The sequence below is a fragment of the Carassius auratus genome, chromosome 32 (genome assembly GCF_003368295.1).
Source record: "Carassius auratus strain Wakin chromosome 32, ASM336829v1, whole genome shotgun sequence".
Taxonomy (NCBI): Eukaryota; Metazoa; Chordata; class Actinopteri; order Cypriniformes; family Cyprinidae; genus Carassius; species Carassius auratus.
The window spans coordinates 4,100,790-4,119,441 of record NC_039274.1 but is presented as its reverse complement, the minus strand read 5'-3'; the positions used below and the strand labels follow the sequence as shown (position 1 = coordinate 4,119,441).

General features: G+C 39.0%; 1 protein-coding gene across 1 annotated transcript in view; it reads left to right on the top strand.

The window, feature by feature from the left end:
* LOC113051393 (collagen alpha-5(IV) chain-like) overlaps positions 1-18,652 on the top strand; it is a 38,431-nt gene that overhangs the window by 17,451 nt on the left and 2,328 nt on the right. Inside the window, exons 2-47 of the mRNA XM_026215108.1 lie at positions 895-954; positions 1,669-1,758; positions 1,889-1,933; positions 2,017-2,061; positions 2,406-2,468; positions 2,558-2,611; positions 2,708-2,734; positions 2,857-2,937; positions 4,253-4,315; positions 4,457-4,492; positions 4,580-4,621; positions 4,710-4,802; positions 5,045-5,098; positions 5,295-5,351; positions 5,438-5,482; positions 5,562-5,615; positions 5,967-6,011; positions 6,279-6,366; positions 6,682-6,717; positions 6,876-7,124; positions 7,223-7,312; positions 7,672-7,742; positions 7,855-8,046; positions 8,126-8,294; positions 8,517-8,609; positions 8,711-8,815; positions 9,075-9,172; positions 9,620-9,770; positions 9,871-9,984; positions 10,216-10,383; positions 10,486-10,575; positions 10,665-10,811; positions 12,133-12,231; positions 12,349-12,438; positions 12,523-12,662; positions 12,735-13,041; positions 13,137-13,187; positions 13,282-13,467; positions 15,379-15,512; positions 15,868-15,940; positions 16,343-16,414; positions 16,511-16,639; positions 16,738-16,836; positions 17,513-17,725; positions 17,821-17,998; positions 18,144-18,258. Of these exons, the coding sequence (XP_026070893.1) occupies positions 895-954; positions 1,669-1,758; positions 1,889-1,933; positions 2,017-2,061; positions 2,406-2,468; positions 2,558-2,611; positions 2,708-2,734; positions 2,857-2,937; positions 4,253-4,315; positions 4,457-4,492; positions 4,580-4,621; positions 4,710-4,802; positions 5,045-5,098; positions 5,295-5,351; positions 5,438-5,482; positions 5,562-5,615; positions 5,967-6,011; positions 6,279-6,366; positions 6,682-6,717; positions 6,876-7,124; positions 7,223-7,312; positions 7,672-7,742; positions 7,855-8,046; positions 8,126-8,294; positions 8,517-8,609; positions 8,711-8,815; positions 9,075-9,172; positions 9,620-9,770; positions 9,871-9,984; positions 10,216-10,383; positions 10,486-10,575; positions 10,665-10,811; positions 12,133-12,231; positions 12,349-12,438; positions 12,523-12,662; positions 12,735-13,041; positions 13,137-13,187; positions 13,282-13,467; positions 15,379-15,512; positions 15,868-15,940; positions 16,343-16,414; positions 16,511-16,639; positions 16,738-16,836; positions 17,513-17,725; positions 17,821-17,998; positions 18,144-18,258 (4,701 nt within the window). The remainder of the gene's footprint in view (positions 1-894; positions 955-1,668; positions 1,759-1,888; positions 1,934-2,016; positions 2,062-2,405; positions 2,469-2,557; positions 2,612-2,707; positions 2,735-2,856; positions 2,938-4,252; positions 4,316-4,456; positions 4,493-4,579; positions 4,622-4,709; positions 4,803-5,044; positions 5,099-5,294; positions 5,352-5,437; positions 5,483-5,561; positions 5,616-5,966; positions 6,012-6,278; positions 6,367-6,681; positions 6,718-6,875; positions 7,125-7,222; positions 7,313-7,671; positions 7,743-7,854; positions 8,047-8,125; positions 8,295-8,516; positions 8,610-8,710; positions 8,816-9,074; positions 9,173-9,619; positions 9,771-9,870; positions 9,985-10,215; positions 10,384-10,485; positions 10,576-10,664; positions 10,812-12,132; positions 12,232-12,348; positions 12,439-12,522; positions 12,663-12,734; positions 13,042-13,136; positions 13,188-13,281; positions 13,468-15,378; positions 15,513-15,867; positions 15,941-16,342; positions 16,415-16,510; positions 16,640-16,737; positions 16,837-17,512; positions 17,726-17,820; positions 17,999-18,143; positions 18,259-18,652) is intronic.

Genomic DNA, 18,652 nt, shown 5'->3' with positions numbered 1-18,652 from the left:
TTGTACAGTCAGTTTATTTGCTGTGATTTAATAATCATTTATTCTGACTCAGCAGTGCTTATCACACCATTGACAGTTTGTCAATTAACAAATTAATTTTGTTAAACAAATTAACAAATTTACTATTCACTTTTTATTTTAATTGTGCCTCCAGTATTTTTTTACCTCTTACATTGATTATTACTTTTGAAAAATGTTTGCGTATAGTAGATTTCACAGTAGATTTGATTTACTGTAACACTACTGCCTGATGCTAAATCTTTTCTAAACCTGGGAGTATGATGACAGTCAGAGAAATGTCCTTTTTTCATGACAGATGTATTCACACATATTCTGTTTTTAGTGAAATAGTATGTTCATATGCAGTAGACTGTAGACATAATTGTTATGTTCATAAGGACTGTCAGGATTGATGACTTCACTGGTCACCTGATGATGATGAGTGGTGAAACTTTATTGAAGTGAACTATAAAGATGCTCTTGTAAAATAGACTCAAGTTATGACATCGACTAAAGATGATTTTATGGTTAATGATAATTTTTTATGTGCATGCACAATCTGTCAAGAATTTTGTAAAGATTTTTTTAAGCTTTGAGCACCAAATCAGCATATTAGCATGATTTCTGAAGGATCATGTGACACTGAAGACTGGTGTTAAGACTGCTGAGAATTCAGTTTTGCCATCAGGAATACATTTTTTTTTTTTTTACGTTTTTAAATAGAAAGTAGTTTTGTTAAATTGCAGTAGTATTAAACATTATTATTGTTTTTTACTGTATTTCTGATTAACATGAAAAAAACTTTTGAAAAACATAAAAAAAAAAATCCAAACTTTGTCCCCCTCCAAAATCTTTTCTGTGTGCTTATAAATAAGTTGTGTTTTGTGTTTTCAGGCATGTCATGGTTGTGAGACGGGACGGAAGTGTGACTGTAGTGGGGTGAAAGGACACAAGGTGAGTGTCTATCCACAAACAAACAGCCACATTTCAGACAGATGTTCACTTCTCCAGAGAACAGGATATCTGTTGAAGTTCACTTCTCCCAACAAAATACGTTCATTTGTAACATCATCTAGCTCATATGAAACTTGAGTCGCACTTATGAGAGGAGTTTGAGGACTGATAACAGTAAACTTCTTTAAATAAGTATAACATAAATTGCTATACTTTAATATATATATGTCTGAATTGATGTTCCCTTATTCCCTCTGCCATTTACAGTGCCTTTTAAACTGAACACGTTCACTCCCTTCAGATTGGAATAGCCTGTGAAATCCACTTTGTAGGGCACTTACAGTTGAAGGGAATGCTTCTGTAGCCTGATGTCTGTAGGCTAATATGAATGTATTTAATCCATGCATGCATCAAATGAAGTGAACAGGAGCTCTACATAAGCCTGACTCTTTTCATTTTTACCTGTGCTACCAGAAGTGCTGCACTGGGTAATGTATCGCTGTATGCTTAGATGTTTGTGATTTTGAAATCCTGTGTGGAAAGCTAGTCTTATAGGATCACTTGGACTGTTTACATTACTTAGTTTTATTGTTTTTTATAAGTGATGTGATCTCCTGTGTACATCTCTAATGATAATGACTCTCTCTATGATGCTGTATCTTCTTTGGTCTCTTTTATGTTTTTCATTAAATATTTTCCTAACTATAATGACAGGGTGAGCGAGGGTTTCCAGGTTTAACCGGCCAGCCAGGTGTTCCAGGATTCCCTGGACCAGAGGGACCGATTGGATTTCGTGGAGAGAAGGTCTGTGGTCAGCACATCTGTCCATTGTGATATTCATATATTCATATGTATAATAACAGATCAATCAGAATCTGTTATTGATCAGCTATACTGTTGCTTCTATTAAAACTGGACTTTGTGTCTCTCACAGGGTGATGATGGACCTACAGGGCCAAGGGGGCCTAAAGGGATAAGAGTGAGGGTTTCTCCATAACAGCTTCTGGCTAAAATTGGATCTACAGTTATCAACAAATGCTGACAGTTTCTGTGTTTTTGCAGGGACCTCCTGGATTACCAGGTTTCCCAGGAACACCAGGAATCCCAGTGAGTGAATCAACTAATGATCCACAACAGGAAACAAACCACACTAACTATTTTAGAGGACTTTTGTAAGCAGATTACATAATTATGGCTGCAAGAATTGATCTATAAATCCAAATTGAACATTGCTGACAATGACGTTCACTATCAATTAGTGTAATATGTGCACTTTGGCTAGGATCAGATATTCAAATTGTGCCTCTACGTTAGACACAATTTGCAGAAAACGTACAACAGTAATAGTAATATGATGTAATTTTGTCATTCTGCTGTCCTCTGTCTATCTCTTGCCTCTCACTGTAAATGGCAATAGTTATAAGCATGTATGTGCTGTTTTTGACTGACAGGGTATCCCAGGACAGGATGGCCCTGCAGGACCCAGAGGAGTTCCTGGCTGTAACGGAACCAAAGTATGAAACGCTCCAAACAAGAATCTTTTGAATCTTGAATTCAAACTTAAAAAAATAACAAACATAAACTTTCTTTATTTCTTTACAAGGGTGAAAGAGGATTCCCAGGAAGTCCAGGTTTTCCAGGTTTAGAGGGTCCATCAGTAAGTGTTGCTTTAAGCCACATTTCAAAGTTGTAAGCATACTCTCACATTTGAAATCTAATTCTCAAAATAATTTATACTTTCTTGTCTCCACAGGGTCCACCAGGTTCTATAGGACAAAAGGCAATTATTTCATTCCATAATACACATGCTGATGTTCTGCACTGTAGTGGCACACTTCCCTCAGTACATATTAGGATCTGTGTCAAATTATGTTTATAAATGCCTTCTCTTTTCTCCTGCAGGGGGAGCCTGGGGATGTCATAGAGATTAATCGCATTTCAGAAAACGGAGTTCCTGGTTTTGATGGTTTACTTGGCTCCAGGGTGAGCATTTCCAGATCAATTAGCAACAGAACCAGATTTTCTGAAAAGTTACAGTAAAACTCATGTTCCCATGAATGTCTGAGGTCAAATCAAAGCATAATTCTGAGATTAAAGCATAATTCACTATGTACCCTTTTAATTGAGTATCATAATATGAATTATTTACCATATAAGTTGCTTTAAAGAAAAAAAAAAAAGGTTTCTCTTTATGACAACTTTATATCTCACAGTTACAAATTTATTTCTTGCGAATTTGCCTTCTGTACTGTGCCAGCAAGTTAACAGAAAACATATTTGCATTTCTTGAAGTTCAGTTCAATTTATTTATATAGCACATTTTAAAACAACCATGGTTGACCAGAGTGCTTAACAGTGTCTAGAAAAGAAAAATAGAGAGTCACACACAAATAAGATAAATACAGTAAAAACATCACAATGTCACAGCTCAGCTCGATATAAAAGCCAAGGAATACAAGTGTGTCTTAAGAAATTACTTAAAAATTCCAACAGTCTGAGCAGTTCTTATGTGGCACCACAAATTAGGTGCCACCACTGAAAAAGCTCGGTCACCTTTATTTTTTAACCTAGTTCCTGGAACATTGAGGAGCATCTGATTGGATGACCTCAATGCTTTAACGGGGGAATGGACATGTAAAAGCTCTGATAAATACGCAGGCGCCAACCCATTTAAAATCTTGAAAACAAACAATAAAATCTTGAAATCAATCCTGAAGCGGACAGGAAGCCAGTGTAGTAAAGCTAGGACAGGGGAAAGCCGAGTAGTAGTCTTGTCTAGATGTCCAGAGAACCTTTTCATGATATGCTAATTTTTTGAGATAGGAATTTTGGGTTTTCATGAGCTTTATGCCAAAATCATCAGTATTAAAACAATAAAAGACCTGAAATATTTCAGTTTGTGTGCAATGAATCTAAAATATATGAAAGTTACATTTTTATCCTTACATTATGGAAAATAATGAACTTTTATCACAATATGCAAATTTTTTGATAAGGACCTGTATGATTGAAACCATTTAAGGGCTATGCCCTTAATGCCGACACAGTGATCAAGTCTAGATAAAAGATTAGAGTGGTTGACCATGTCACAGGCCGCAGTCAAATCCAAAAGGACTAAAACAGCAGAGTTACCAGAGTCCAAAGTTAAAAGAAGATCATTAAAAACTCTTAAAAGAGCAGTTTCTGTACTGTGACGGGGCTTAAAACCAGACTGAAAATTTTCATGAATACTAAATTCATCATGTGTTATGAAGTGCCTATAAATATGCCATCATAACACTCTGGTTACAATATATAGGGTGAACCTGGAGTCCCGGGTCCTCCAGGTCCTGTAGGTCCTTCTGGCCCCCGTGGGTATGAGGTAAGATGCTGATTATAAATTCTTTGTTAATTTGTGCAGCTGTAAGCTTGTGTGATTCAGACTCCACCATATATATTTCAGATTAATCTGGCTCATACAGTTTTAGAATTGATTTAATTTGTTAATTCCACCATTTTTCAGGGTCGTCAAGGCCCTCCTGGTCCACCAGGGCCAAAGGTAAGTTTGAATGCCGCAATTAAACAGTGTCAGGTTTTATTTGTCTCACATTTTGTCAAAGTGCTAATGTGTCTCTTTACCTTGAAGGGAAACATGGGTTTGAACTTCCAAGGGCCCAAAGGAGAGAAGGTATGCACATTGCTCTGTGACAAAAACAGCATATTCACCAGGCTTATTAACAGTTGGGTTTTTAATGTGCATATTTTTGTGTGTGAAGGGTGACCGTGGATTAAAAGGACCTCCTGGGCCACCGGGGCAGGTTGGCGAAGTGTCAGGCATACCTGGTATAGAAATTCAACAAGGAGAAAAGGTATCATTTACTTGCTTCAAACCTTTTACAACCAGCCTTATTTTCTTTTAGAACTAGTCTTATTAATGTAAGGTTTTTATTTATTTTTTACCTCACAGTCCAAATGCAGTTTTCAGCCATATTCGACTCACTTTTTTCTCATACATAATGACAAATAGTAAAACTTTCTTGAGTTACATAACATGATAGCTTCTACATTATGCTTTTGTGAATGTATGTTTTCATGAATGTTTTTTTAATAGGGTGATCGCGGCCCATCTGGAGATCCTGGTTATCCAGGTCCCCCTGGTCCCCCTGTATGTATCTTTCTTTTTGCTTCCTTTCGCTCCATTCTTCATTCATTAAAAACACAATGGCATCTTGACCTCTCTCAGGAGTATAGTATTCATCTGATAGTATTCATCATCATTATATGTACATATAAATATGATGCGGATTATGTTTTTTTTTTTTTTTCAGTTTGTAATTAACTATCATGTCTTTGGCTGACAGGGTCCAGAAGGGGGCCAGAAAGGTGAGAAAGGAGAACCTGGGGAGCTTGGAAAGCGAGTGAGTTGAAGCCTGTTGGAACCCCAACTCAGTTATGTTTACTGCATTTTATGACATTTACGCTGTGATATATTTATTTTCATAAGGGAAAACCTGGCAAAGATGGTGAACAAGGCCTCCCTGGATATCCGGTGAGCTGTCTACAAGAGATGTTTGGTAATGTTTATCACAGGTGATATTCTTTATTACTTGTGACATCTCTTTTTTTAGGGTGATAAAGGAGATCCAGGTCCTCCTGGTCTGTCGGGGCGAGATGGTACAAGAGTACGTACTGAACGTTTCTTTCCTTAACAGTGTGAACGCAACATTAGATCCATAGTAAACCTTGTGTAATGATAATCATGAGTACAGAGGTGCAACTTTAAAGTAAATGAGCTGAGCATTCATAAAAAACAGCTCACTCAGATGTCATTTTGTTACTTGAAATGAATTTAAATAAAGATGTTGTAATTATTCCTTTACTTTCCATTTTTGTCTGGGGGATTTGCTAACCTATTGTGATTCAACATGGATATTGTCACAATGTAGCAGCGATTGTCACAGTATTTTTTTGTCCGCATCCTCTCTTGCCTCTGGTTTGAAATCATACATATATTCTTTTATTAATGCCTATAGGGTGAAAAAGGAGATCGGGGACCTCCTGGACCACCATCATACAGGGTAATGTTGAATATTTCACTCTTCTATTTAATATTTTATATTCTTCTAAAGTGTTCCTGTAGCTCAGTTGGTAGAGCACTGCGTTATCAAGCGCCAGGTTGGGGGTTCAATTCCCTGGCAACACATGATATGTAAAAATTGATAGCCTGAATGCACTGTAAGTTGCTTTGGATAAAAGCGTCTGCTAAATGCATAAATTTAATTTTACATTTTCTATTCGGTCATCAATACACAAGCCTGATATCATAAAATCTTTTCACCTCATAGAATGGGCCGTTCCCAGGTGGAATAGGACCAAAAGGAGACAGTGGTCAGCCAGGATATCCTGGCCCTAAAGGAGATAGAGGACTGTCAGGTATTTAAACACTACTCAAGGTCAAGCTTAAAATAAGTTGTGTAAAAAGATTAGTCCATAATTCATGCTTCTTATTATGTTCGTTCTTGCATAGTTCCCTGAATGGGATGCATGTATTATCAGATTAATAAGTCCTAGGTAACGGTAATATTAAGTCCCTTTTTTAGTGATGCAATTACAAGGTTGTGTATTGTGGCCTGGTCAGACATTGAAGCAAGAAAGCAGAAATATAATGTATCTTCAGTTTATGCATAAGAATATGTTGTACAGTGTTATGTGTGTGAGTAGTCAATGCATATTTTTTTCCTTTGGTAGGTATTCAGGGGCCGCCTGGGCCACCGGGTGTTGCAGGTAAGTTAATATATATATATATATATATATATATATATATATATATATATATATATTAGTTTGTAATGTATTTCACACAGCTTTTCATTTGCAGTTCAGTCATGCATAATTCATGTTAATTCATAATTGCAGTTAGTTGAATAAATCTGTCATTATAGGAATTGGAGGTCCAGGGCCTTCCGGTCCACCAGGTTTACCTGGAGAGAGAGGAGAAAAGGGTGATGAGGGACTTCCTGGAAACTCCCTTCCTGGACCACCTGGGAGAACAGGTCCACCAGGTCCCCAAGGAGTCTCAGGACCTCCGGGTCCTCCAGGAACAGTCAACGAAGTAGAATGTGTCCGTGGTCCAACTGGTCCTCCAGGCCTGCAGGGGGAGCAAGGATTTCAAGGAGAAAGAGGACAGAATGGTTTGCCATTTATTTCATATAAAAAAAAAATAATACTTTTTTTTTTGGTTGGTTTAAGGAACTTTGTGTTTAATACTTTCTAACACCAACTTTATTAGGTCAAAAAGGAGAGACATGCGTCAATTGTTTCAGTAATGGAAACCCTGTCCCAGGACCCCAAGGGTTTCCAGGTCCTCCTGGAAATCGAGGTAAGATTAAAGTTATTTTGAAATAAGTATCTTCACATGCGTGATCGTTATAAGGAGATTATAACATGCAGGTATTTATTTTTAATGTTGTTTTACCTAATAAAGGTTTACAGATCTCATAAACAAATTGTAAAGTACTGTTTTGCACACCAGTATTACAGTAAAAAAAAAACAATAGTATGGTCATGCACAGTATTTTTTTCAAATACCTTTGTATGCCATGTAAAATATAAACGTGAGTCCTTTTTGTACATGTTCTTCAGGTTTAAAGAACAAAACTTTAATCTAACAATAAATGGCTTGTTTATATAAAGTACAGATGTTTCTCAAGCTGAACATCACACTTATTTTTATGTCAGGTGTACCTGGTTCGCCTGGAACTAAAGGAGACAGGGGATTCCCGGGAGGGCCAGGGCTCATGGGGCCACCTGTGAGTGCATCCTAGTTTTTTCACACACGCTGGATGACTCACTTTTTGTTTAAAGTGATAGATGCTTTAGAGTAACTAAAGAATATAATTATTTAACACTTCTACACTTTAGGGATTACCCGGACCTCAGGGTCCCATTGGATATCCTGGAGAGAAGGGCGATGCCGGCGATAGCATCTCTGTTCTGGGGGTGAAAGGAGAAAAGGGAGACACCGGCTTTCCGGGTCCATCAGGTCTGCCGGGATTCGAGGGAAGACCTGGTCGTGATGGAGCTCCTGGTCCCCCAGGCCTCAGAGGACCACCTGTGAGTGTTTCTTCACTTTTCAGTAGAGCTACAACTTCCGTTTCTTTAGTACATTTAAGTACACTGATTTTTCTTACAGGGTTCGGCATTGGTGAAAGGTGCACAAGGTCCACCAGGTGAACCTGGCTTGCCAGGATCTTCAGGAGACAGGGGTCTGCCTGGTCCCCCAGGATTTGGTTCTCAGGGACCTCCTGGAGAGAAAGGTATCCAGGGTGTTTCCGGACGACCTGGGGGCCCTGGAGCACCAGGTAAACAGCAATACCTTTGTCTTGTTTTTATAAGTTAAAATTTATAAGACATAAATCACATATATGCTTTTTAGCACTAATCAAGATAATTAAGTGTAGTTACCCACTATGTGATGTCTAGAAATGCAGCTAACTGCTTTAACTTCTAGCTTGGCATGTTTCACTATAGCAGTGACCTTACTATAGACATCATATCATCTCAATGTTTGTCTGAATGGGTAGGTCAGAAAGGTGAACCTGGGTTATCAGTGCCAGATAAAGGTGAACGTGGACCCCCAGGACGTAATGGACAGCCAGGTCCGCCTGGAATTCAAGGTAAAGAAAAAAAGGACTGACTATAGTTTGTCAGCAGTCATTTAGTGGTGTTCAATGCATATGGAGCAGATTTAACAGAAATTGGTTCCATATCTGTACAGGTGCTCCAGGCACACCAGGACAGCCTGGGTTCCCAGGCTTACCTGGATCTAAAGGAGATCCTGGTCTTCCTGGTATTGGTTTGCCAGGACCCCCTGGTTCTAAAGGTACAATGTTTTCCTGCTGTTGAAATGTTAATAGACTCACATAGATTATCAACTGCATTGTGTTCTACAATTCACAAAAAATTGTTTAGAAAATGAGCATTATTCATGCCCATGAATAAAAAAAAAAGTCAGATTTGGCCATACCTGCCATTTCATTTCCCTAGACATGTGGATTGTGCCATATATTATTATTTTTTTTACTTGGGTAGAGAGGGACAGTTTTCTCCATATGTCTAACAGTGCTGTCCTTTTTCTTCAGGATTTCCTGGTGTTGCTGGTTCCCCTGGTGGCCCTGGGATTCCTGGACGACCAGGTTTGGATGGACTGCCTGGTCAGTCTGGATTACCTGGACCCAAAGTATGAAACATTTATTCTACACAATACAATATGATATTGTTATCTACAAATGATTTCAATTTCAGATAAATGCTGTTCTTTTTAAATATATTAATGAATCAGAGAATCCTGAAAATAAAGTCATTAAATTTTTTTTTTAAAAAGCATACCTACGGTAATCAAATATAGTTTTGGATTGATTTATTGATTTATTTGACACCTTTTTTATCAGTTGATGACTGAATAATGAAAGATAAGTACAAGAAATTAAGCCGCTATGTGCATCTGTTGTCCTTTTTTGTGCTTGACTGTCATATCTGCATTGAATTATGGGTAATATTGTGTTTCCTGGTTGTATACGATAAATTAGAGTGGGGTATAAATGAGTGGACTGTATTAGCAATTAATTTAAACTAACTCATCAGCTTTAAACTTAAAGTGCTCAAATGAGTGTCTTTGTCCCCAAAGGGAGAGCCTGGTTTTGGTCTGCCTGGCCCTCCAGGTCCTTCAGGATTCCCAGGGAGTAAAGGTGTCCTCGGTACTAAAGGGGATCCTGGCTTCCCTGGAAACCCTGGTGCACCAGGTCGTTCGGGTCTTGATGGTGCCCCTGGACCTAAAGGTAGAGACAGAGATTAAATCGTAATGTTGCATTAAAACTAATTTTTCTAAATTATTATTTACAAATATTAAACAAACAATCATTTTCATTTTGCACATAGGTGATCGTGGCTTTCCTGGTGGTCCTGGTCCTCGTGGCCCCCCGGGGAACCCTGCCTTTGGTCTTCAGGGCCCCCCTGGTCCTCCAGGAGCTCCTGGTTCTGTGGGGTCTTCTGGTATGCCTGCAGTTTTCCTCTTCCTTTGAACTTTTTGAGACCAGAAACAATCTGGGATTAAAGATATTTGTGTTATGTAATTTTTTTTAAGTTAACTAAAATATGCGTTCAATAAAGTATATCCCATAAACAATATAAAACACTGATGTTAGTACTGCTATTACGGTTCTTAATAAAAACAGAACTCTAGAGCTTCACTATATCACACTGTTGTGGTCTTCTCTTCATCAGGATTCCCTGGCGTGAATGGAGAGAAAGGAGACCGGGGCCCCCCAGGTTTGAGTATTCCAGGGTTGCAAGGTGACAGAGGAAATCCAGGATTTCCTGGACCTCCTGGTCCAGCTGGTCCACCTGGGGGTCCAGGACTACCTGGTCAAGACGGCCTATCAGGACTGCCTGGTAATATGATGTTACCAATTGTAACCATATTTATTTAATATATACAATGTATGTCTTGTTTCTTTATGGACTTTCTCTACTAATCCTACATCGTTATTAAAGGACCTAAGGGAGACATGGGTGGGATGGGTGCTCCAGGACCTGCAGGGACCCCTGGCAACCCTGGCAGACAAGGCTTTCCAGGACCAAAAGGTCTGATACCATTTTTTACCTTCTTTCCTGAAACAATTTTATAAAGTCCCTCATATAGTGAAATAATATTGCGCTCTGTGCCTCTGTAGGAGATGACGGTTTCCCAGGACGACCAGGAAACCCAGGTTTCCCAGGAACAAAGGGAGACAAAGGAGAACCAGGCATTCCTGGCCCACCTGGCTTAGAGACACGTGGACTTGAATATAAAGGACTAAAAGGAGAATCCGGAGCTCAAGGTTAGTCAAACATATTAGCTGCTACTTAGTTCACTCCATCATGGTCTTTTTGGTGATGATAAAATGTTTACATGCTGTATATGGGGGGAAATGTGTTATTAATTATAAAGTCAACAGTTTATTTGCCACATTAGATCATTGGTTTTTATATTGTTACTTTAAAGGAAGCCAAAGCAGAAACTCTGTCTCCTTCCAGATTTCAGTGTGCATGTACATCATGAATTGTATCACTGCTCGAGCATTTTATTAACCAATCTTAATTTATTACCTCCAACTAGTATGTAATCAGAACTTTTCCTTCATTCCAAATAAATAGATTATTATCCACAAATAAATGTAGAGGTTTACATATTCACAAATAAATAGAATTAGATCCACAGTAGTCAGGAGTTTCACAAAAATTTAATTCACAAATAAATAGAATGGGATTTGCAAATAAAAAAAAAAAAACATATTCACAAATATGTTTTCATGTTATAAACACAACTATGCCTGGCATGCATTCATTTTTTGAATGGCTTCCTGTTCATTTGTAGATCGCTGCACACATGGATTTTGTAACATTTCAACCATCAAGGCGTGCAGACAAATCCACAAATAGGTGAAAATAGGTGGACTCTAAGCCGATCAGATAACAGCCACATTTGGCTGACCAATCGTAGTACATTCTCGCTGCAATTTGCTGATAATTATCTCCATGGCTGATATAAAGTCAAGATTTATGATATTATACAATTTAATTTAATGATAGTAAATAGATAGTGTAAGAATAACAGATGCTACTATTAAATTATATTCATATGTAAGCTTTAATCAAATAAATTACATTTACATAAAGTTCATTTCTGATTTACCAAAATTTGTGAAATAAATATCTACTTAAGATTATATGGTATTATTGTATTTACAAAAATAAAGAAATAAACGATTCACTCTGATAAGTAATCTGATAAATCTGTGTTCACTGTGTGTTATATTTTATCAAATAAAAGCCAGGCAATGGCCAAAAAAAAAGTCCCATTTATGACAATTAATGAACAAACAGAAAACCGCATTAGCCAATAATTAGTCAATAATTAATAAATTCCCATTGTCAGCTGGTGAATCAGCCTCAGCGACATATTGGTCAACCCCTACTTTCTACATATTCACTTTCCCCATACCTTTTCTTTGTGATCAGTAGATCAGTGAGACCATCTCTTATATAAAGAAAACTTGGGTCCCTCCACAACCTGTGTTTTCTTTTTTTTCCAAATTCAGAATTTAAAAAATGGATCCTTTTAATTTGGTCACCTCATGATCCTCTTTATTTGTTTCATAGGTTTGAGCGGACCACCAGGACCAAAGGGTATTCGTGGTATCCCTGGTGATAGTGGTGTCCCTGGGCAAGATGGTAGGCCAGGTCTACCAGGAGCTCCAGGTAAAGCAGAGAAGTGCACATATTTAAATCTTCAATCAGCTAGTCACGTGTATGTGCAAATGTACAAGTCAATTGGGTTTGGTTGACAAGTTTAATTGATTTTGTCTTCATGTTTAGGCCCCAAAGGTGATCCTGGTCTCTCAGGAACTCCAGGGTCTCCAGGGGCCCCAGGAGTTAAGGGTAGCATGGGGGAGATGGGATTACCAGGTCAGCTCAAAGACAAAACCATTGCCTATTGTTTCTGAGGCTTTGAAAGCTTGAAGCTAGACTGAGCCAGTTGTCTTGTTATAGGAACTCCTGGAGTGAAAGGAAACTCCGGCCAACCAGGCCGACCTGGCCAGCCTGGAAACCCAGGAGCACCAGGGTTCCTGGGACCCAAAGGTGATCCTGGCTCACCAGGATTTGGATTACCGGGAACTCCTGGGCCGAAGGTAAAAACATATTGTTTTCTGCTTGAACATTGAGAATATTTACTTTAATATTTAATTCTATTAAATTCCCAGGGTGAACCAGGCCCTCCAGGATATCCTGGAACCCCTGGCCTGAAGGGCCATCATGGCCCTCCAGGATCTTCAGGCTTTCCGGGTACCTCTGGACCAAAGGGTGATCCAGGACTCCCAGGATTCCAAGGTGCACCTGGCATTCCTGGTCCTAAAGGTTTGGATGGTGCTCCAGGCCCTGCTGGTCCTAGTGGAGCACCTGGTAGGCCAGGAGATCCTGGGCGAAATGGATTACCTGGCCTCGCTGGTGATAAAGGTCTTGCTGGTCGTGACGGTATTCCTGGACCTCCAGGACAAAAGGGTGAACCAGGTTAGTCTGAATCAAAAAGAAATCAAAAGTGCGTTGGATGTGCTCGATGTAGCATATCTATCTAGAATCATTTATTTTTTATTTTTTTTACCTAGGTGCTCCAGGCCTTGGTGGCCCAGGCCCACCCGGTTTCCCCGGTTCACGAGGTAAAGTACTGAATGATTTGTTCATTTATCTTCATTTTCACACCAGATTTTTCCAATTTTCATGGCAAATTTACACTAATTGACTGTTTTGCAGGGCCTAAAGGAGACCCTGGTTTTCCAGGACCTCCTGGTAGTTCTGGATATTCTGGTCAAAAGGGGGAGGCAGGATTACCCGGGTTGCGTGGTCCAGTTGGTCCTTTAGGACCACCGGGGCCTCCAGGCCTGCCTCTGCAGGGACCTAAAGGTATCCAAGGCCCACCTGGTTCCCCCGGAAGAGCTGGTAAGTTAAACATCTCATGCTTTTGGCCAGCTCTGCCCTCTGGATTTCACAATGTCAGCAGTCAAAATGATCATATCAAGGTGACATTCACATTTATTTTGATTTAGTTTTTAACAAAGAGTAGACTATCTTCATATAATATTTAAACAAATCTGTTAAAATAAGTATCCAAAGAATTGTTTTAAACAGAAATTCTGAATTGGCCGACAAAAACACAGTTTTCTCCTACACCCTCCAGAAACAAACAAATTGATGGAAAGGGATATAATTCGTGCTTTTGATGTAGAGGCTTGTAACTCTTATGGAAACTTATACAGTACCAGAGAAGAGAGTAATATTTGTCTGGTAATTGACACAACTTACTCACTGCTTAGTTTAAAAAGGACTGAATGCGTTAACAAAATGAATTTGTATCTAGTGGCAGCACTAATATTATTACGTCATGAATCTGTTTAGGTACAAGTACCCTTGGTTGGGAATCACTTCATCAGCACATGTGAACCGGAGGGCAAACTGGCTTTGTTTTTGTTGGTTTGACTGATTTGCATGGAATATTGCACAAGCAATTATGATTATGCCATATCCATGTTACTGAGCACAAATATACTCACTCTCAGATGACAGAGCACAATGCACACTGTTTGCATTCCCTTCTGTTCTCATCACTGCCTTCCTTTATTGTGTGCCGGTTTGTCATGTGTTAGAGGGAAATAAAGGATGTGCATGCTTGAAGAGGTTCTGTGCAGCCTGTCTGCTTCCACTAAGGTTAGCTGTTCACCCGTCCATCCATTGTGTCTTCATTTCCACCCGTCCCTTCTTTTCAGCAGTAAAAGCTGTAGTGTTGTCCACAGGATGCTGTCTTTGTCCTTCACCAAATGAAATGAGTGGTCATCTGGCACTTTTGCATGGGAAATGTGCTGATTTGTAAGAAATGAAAGCCATTGCAGGACTATCCAAAATAGGCTCCGCCTTGGAAAAAAGAACAAAAACATTCATGAATTCTGCTGCACTTCGTATAAAACAGATATAAAGCTTTTGAATTTGATGAAGAAGGAGACTATTTTGGCTAGTGTCTGTTGGGCTTGTTTTTATATGCATTATATGCATTTTCTGTTTTACATTACTTTTCTTGGGAATGGCTCTGCTCCTCCTGATGACATTGGTTCTTTGCAGGCCCGGCAGGTCAGCTTCTTCATGTTATAGAGCTGATTTTTTATGCTACAATGTATAACTCTATATTAGAATGGGTAACACTTTATTTTAAGGTGTCCTTGTTACGCATTATATGTACTTTCTATTATAAAACCAATTAATTATGCATAATTACATGCAAGTAACCCTAATGCTAATCTGTTTCTTCAGTAATGTCCTCTGTAAAAACCATTGGAGGCAAAAAAAAAAACTGAATTTGAAACGTTTTGAAATTTAACACAATCTTTCCGTTCAATACATCACATTATTATGTTGCTGTGCTCTGTATTTAAAACTTTTACATTTCTTTCTTTGTTTCTCCTCTAATTGGACATTTGGGAACCCCTTGACCTTTGACCCCATTATAGGTCCTGCAGGTAGACAACTTGGTTTGATACTGACCTGTGTCAATGCTGTGCACGTCCATTTGTTTTTATTTATATATCATTTACCTCTGCATAAGAGGTTGAATGGGACTGGGATTCATGTTTCATTTTTGATGTTTAACTTTTCTTATCCCCATCCGATTATAGGAATATAGTTATGAGTGTTTAGTTGATCTCTCTTTGTGTCTGCACCTACTCCTTAAACAACCCAGAACCATTCAGCACACCACATACAACACTATACATGATAAACACGCACAGCAATGTTTGATCATGTTGACAGTGATTTCCTGATGTGAGATGAATCCTGTAAAACTTTTCTGTGAATGTGAAGGTCCTCCTGGCCCTGAGGGTCGTCGTGGACCTCCAGGTAGTGGAGGAGTAAAAGGTGAGAAGGGCATGCCTGGATTCCCTGGGACACCGGGTGGACCAGGACTGAAAGGAGAATACGGTTCCCCTGGCTTTCCAGTAAGCAATAAAAAAGTGATCCAAAGAGAAGGTTTAGTTAATATTGTTAGCAAATGGTTTCATACATTTTATATTTGTACAGTAGAAACATTTTTATTGTAGGCTGCATTTGTTTAATGAGGACAATATTTTGTTTTATTAATGGCCCTCTGGAATACTTGATTCTGATTGGTCAGTTCTAACATACTCTGGTCATTATCATTTCTTGATAATGCTAAACTATTTGCAACCAATTTCCTGCACAGTGATAGAATGCATGCTATCTGTGCTCTGTTTTTCTTACATTAGAAAATGATTTCAAATAATATATTATTATTCAGTTGGATAATGGTGTTTGTTATTTGTTTTTGACAAGGGTACTCCAGGAAATCCAGGACCTAGTGGCCCGAAAGGAGATCCCGGAACTCCAGGTTTTCCTGGATTCCCAGGTCGGTTATCCTTCTTTAAAAATGAAAGAGTCATTTACCAAAATATTCAAATGTCAGTAATTATTTATAATTACTGTCCCATTAGCTGTTATTTATTCCATGGAACACAAAGGAGAATTTTTTTTACATTCTAAAAATGGCATATGAAACAAAATCCATTTTTTCCATCACATGACTAAATGACTTTTTGATATATACCAACATAGAAAATAATAATTTTAAATTTGATTGTTTTTTAGTATATTGATCAAATAAACATTTGTGTTCCACACAAAAAATAATAGCATACATGTCTGGAACAACATCAAAGTGTATCTATAATAAAATGTGTAAATGTTAATGCAGGTTGTGAAGCTTTATTTATGAAAGAGTCTTATCCACGTTAACCTCTGCATGTTATAGGATCTAAAGGAGAGCCTGGTCTTCCTGGAGCTAATGGCATCGCAGGAGAACGTGGTGACATTGGAACACCAGGTATGTCATTTTAAAACCCAGATATTTTATTTTCACATTTACAAATCCAATACAAAATACATCGCCTAATACTCCTCTCCCCTCTGTTGACCACAGGACCTCCTGGGGTCCCAGGTTATGCTCCAGAGCCTATTCGTTTGAAGGGGGAGCGTGGTTTACCTGGACCACCTGGTAACCCAGGCAGCAGAGGCCCATCAGGCCCCTTGGGATTACAGGGACTTCCAGGTTAGTGGATATATTTAGACTGTACAGTACAGTCAAGAAAGATACTATACCTGATACTTGATCTTTTTCCTCACGTCTGATGTCACTTCTGCCTTCAGGTTCACCTGGCAACCCCGGAGACCCAGGTCCAATGGGACCGCCAGGATTTACCGGCACACCAGGAAAGAAAGGAAATGCAGGACCAGCTGGACAACCAGGTACTGCTAAGGTCCAAGATGTGATGTTTTGTGGGTAGACATGTTGCACAAGGCCTTCCCAAATCCAAATCCAGCTTGGGTCCTTTTCCAGTATTTCCCACTGTCTTCTCCAATTTAAAGGCCTTTAAAGATTAGAGTAAAAAAATAAAAATGTAAAGAGGTAATTCACCCAAAACTAATATCATTTACTCTCCCTCATGTTTATTCCAAACCCTTATTACAGATTCTGTTTAGGCTTTAATTCACATATAAACACACATACATAGAGTGCCATATGCTCGCCATGTGTGTCACACAGTTGAACAAACTTTATGGTTCTTGTGCATTACACACACTCAGTCTTATGTTTACCATGTTTGCTATGCTTTATGAATGTGTAGATCATTGTTTAAATGTAAATAAAAGCCTGTGATCAAATCTCTTCACAAGACTTGGATTAAACTGATCGATTCATACCGATTCATTTTCCGTAGCCGATATAAGGGATGAGTAACGATATCTGATATTGTTGCTGATATAAGGGTGAGTAAATGAGGACAGGATTTTCATTTTTGGGTGAACGTACCCTTTAAAGATCATCCTTACCATTGGTGGCTCCATTAGATTTTCGGAACAGGAAGCTTTATAAACTCCACTTCCATGTTTCAACCTCACAATGTGACGTGATTATTTACAGGTCCGCGTGGTTACCCCGGCCCTCCTGGTCCAGAAGGGATTCAGGGTCCTCCGGGTACCTCAGGATCATCGTCTTCTGCGCACGGTTTTCTGATCACACGCCACAGTCAAACCACAGACGTGCCAGTGTGTCCTGGTGATACAACACTCATCTATGATGGCTACTCTCTACTCTATGTGCAAGGCAATGAGAGGGCGCACGGACAGGACCTTGGTAAGGGGCCCCAAAACACACAGAGCACACGCACGTAACATTCAGTTTCTCATATCACATGTGTCCTGACAAATATGCTTTTAAACTTATATCAGGTACGGCTGGGAGTTGTCTGCGTCGTTTCAGCACAATGCCTTTCATGTTCTGCAACATCAACAATGTCTGCAACTTCGCTTCCCGCAATGACTACTCCTATTGGCTGTCCACACCACAATCCATGCCCATGAACATGGCACCTATCACTGGAGAGAGGATCAAACCTTTCATCAGTCGGTAAGAGACTGATGCTGATGAGTAGAAGTGGGATCTGCTGCTTGGCTTCTTTACCTTAAATCCATCGCATCACCGGAATCATTGTGTGTGTGTGTGTGTGTGTGTGTGTGTGTGTGTGTGTGTGTGTGTGTGTGTGTGTGTGCAGGTGCTCTGTGTGTGAAGCTCCAGCCATGGTGATCGCGATACACAGCCAGACCATTCGTGTGCCATCCTGCCCAGACTACTGGGACACACTCTGGATCGGTTACTCCTTCATGATGGTATGTACCATAAACACTCTGTGAGGAATTAGTTTAAACATTAGTTATATTAGTAAACTTTTGTCTGCCAAATCAAAGTCTAAACAATGTATAAGAAGCCTTTTTATAATGTGACAAGAAAAGGACCCTGTTTTGAAGGGTGCTTTTGGACTCCAAGGACCCCCATTGTCCATAAAAATATTGTTGGCTTTCTTTGGTGCATCTACTGTTAAGACGTGACAGGCTTTTTTTTTTCTTTTTCTTTTTTTTTATGGATACTAAGAGTGTTCAAACAGTAAAATAAGTAACTAAAATGATAAAGTTGTACATGCTAAATGTTCTTCAGGTTTCCAACTCTTTTTAACCAGTTTTTTTATTTATTTATTACATTTTCAAGTTGTCCACGATTTACTGG